The 1,410-nt window shown below is 44.8% G+C and overlaps 1 protein-coding gene across 1 annotated transcript in view; it reads left to right on the forward strand.

The window, feature by feature from the left end:
- EMR3 (egf-like module containing, mucin-like, hormone receptor-like 3) overlaps positions 1 to 1,410 on the forward strand; it is a 160,609-nt gene that overhangs the window by 55,245 nt on the left and 103,954 nt on the right. The window contains exon 4 of the mRNA XM_006900808.1: positions 223 to 391. Coding sequence (XP_006900870.1) covers positions 223 to 391 — 169 coding nt within the window. The remainder of the gene's footprint in view (positions 1 to 222; positions 392 to 1,410) is intronic.

Here is a 1,410-nt window from a genome sequence, read left to right on the forward strand (position 1 = left end):
TTAGGGCTGTTGTACATAGGGTCGCTATGAGCTGCAAGCGACTCAATGGCACATAACAACAAAGTCAAAGAGGAGAGGAAAGACAAAGGCAACCTGTACCTAAGCTGCATTTCCATGGCAACAAGATCAGCTCTCTGGAGAAAGGGGCACCAGTTCTGGCATGCAGTACAGTCACGTAAAGTCATTTAACTGAATAAGTAAATTTATCCTTTTTTGTTACAGACATTGACGAATGTGCACCACCCATTAGTGTATATTGCGGAGTAAATGCTAAATGTCTGAATACTGAAGGCAGTTTCCAGTGTCACTGCACCTCTGGATACAAGCTCATTTCTGGGGATACACAATTCAAGAGTTCCAGTGAAAATACATGTCAAAGTAAGAAAAATCTGTCTTCTTGGCTCCCTTCTTCCTTTTTCTGTCATGCCAGACACCAGGGTAGGTGTTCTCATTGTGGGTGCAGGATGGGTTTCTATCTTCCGGAGGAATATGGATGATGGAAAAAGGAAAGAGAACAAAATAAGGACATTCAGAGAAAGAACAGGGTGAGAGAGACAAGTGGTGTGTAGAATTGGAGAAGGTGATTGAGATAGGATTTTTTGGGGTGAAAGAAAACTTAAAAATCAGAAATTAGAAATGTGCACTAAAGCTGTAGGTACTAGCCTTGGACCTCGAGGACAGCGCTGCAGCTGAGCTTGAGCAATGAGCAGAGCTAGGACCCCAACACCACTGCTTTACCCTCCACCTCCATTCTCTACTCCTCCTCAGGTCTCTTCTCTTTCACTGTCGGCTGCTTCCCTCTGCTTCCTGGCCCATGGGACAGACGATGTGGGCACCAACAGCCCCAGCTCTTACATTTACTGCTGGTCCAAAGTCAGATTCATCAGCTCTATCTCTACAGCTCGACTTCAAATTCTTTGGAAATAGACCAGTTAGTCAGTCTCGTGTGCTTACCTTCAGAGCTGGGGGGCCGGGGGAGGGGTTGTGGTGTTGTATAGATGTAACCGTACTAGTGGAAACCGCTCATGGATGGTGTAAGTCCATAAATAGAAAACAGTTGACAGAAACCCAGTAGGTAATGGCTACAGTCAAAATCATAGCAGATCTGTATTAAAATTAAATTCTCGGCAGCTGATTTTGTGAAACAAAGATACTAGTGGTTTGGTTACCCATGGCTGACAGTGTTGGGTGGAGCTCCTCGATTAAAACAAACTTGGAAGCAGGAGTGGCATCCACTTCTGTAATAGCTTGCCTCTGGAAACCCTATGAACCTGGAGAAAGGATGAAAGACATACAAGTGTTGAGGACATTCCTTCGTAGGGTTGCTATGAGTCACCTGCGACTCGATGGCACTTAACAATAACATCAACATAGAGAGTGATCATTTGGCCCAGTGGACAGAAAGCAATG

The sequence above is a fragment of the Elephantulus edwardii genome, unplaced genomic scaffold (genome assembly GCF_000299155.1).
Source record: "Elephantulus edwardii isolate Elephantulus edwardi_28Jun2011 unplaced genomic scaffold, EleEdw1.0 scaffold00296, whole genome shotgun sequence".
Lineage (NCBI taxonomy): Eukaryota > Metazoa > Chordata > Mammalia > Macroscelidea > Macroscelididae > Elephantulus > Elephantulus edwardii.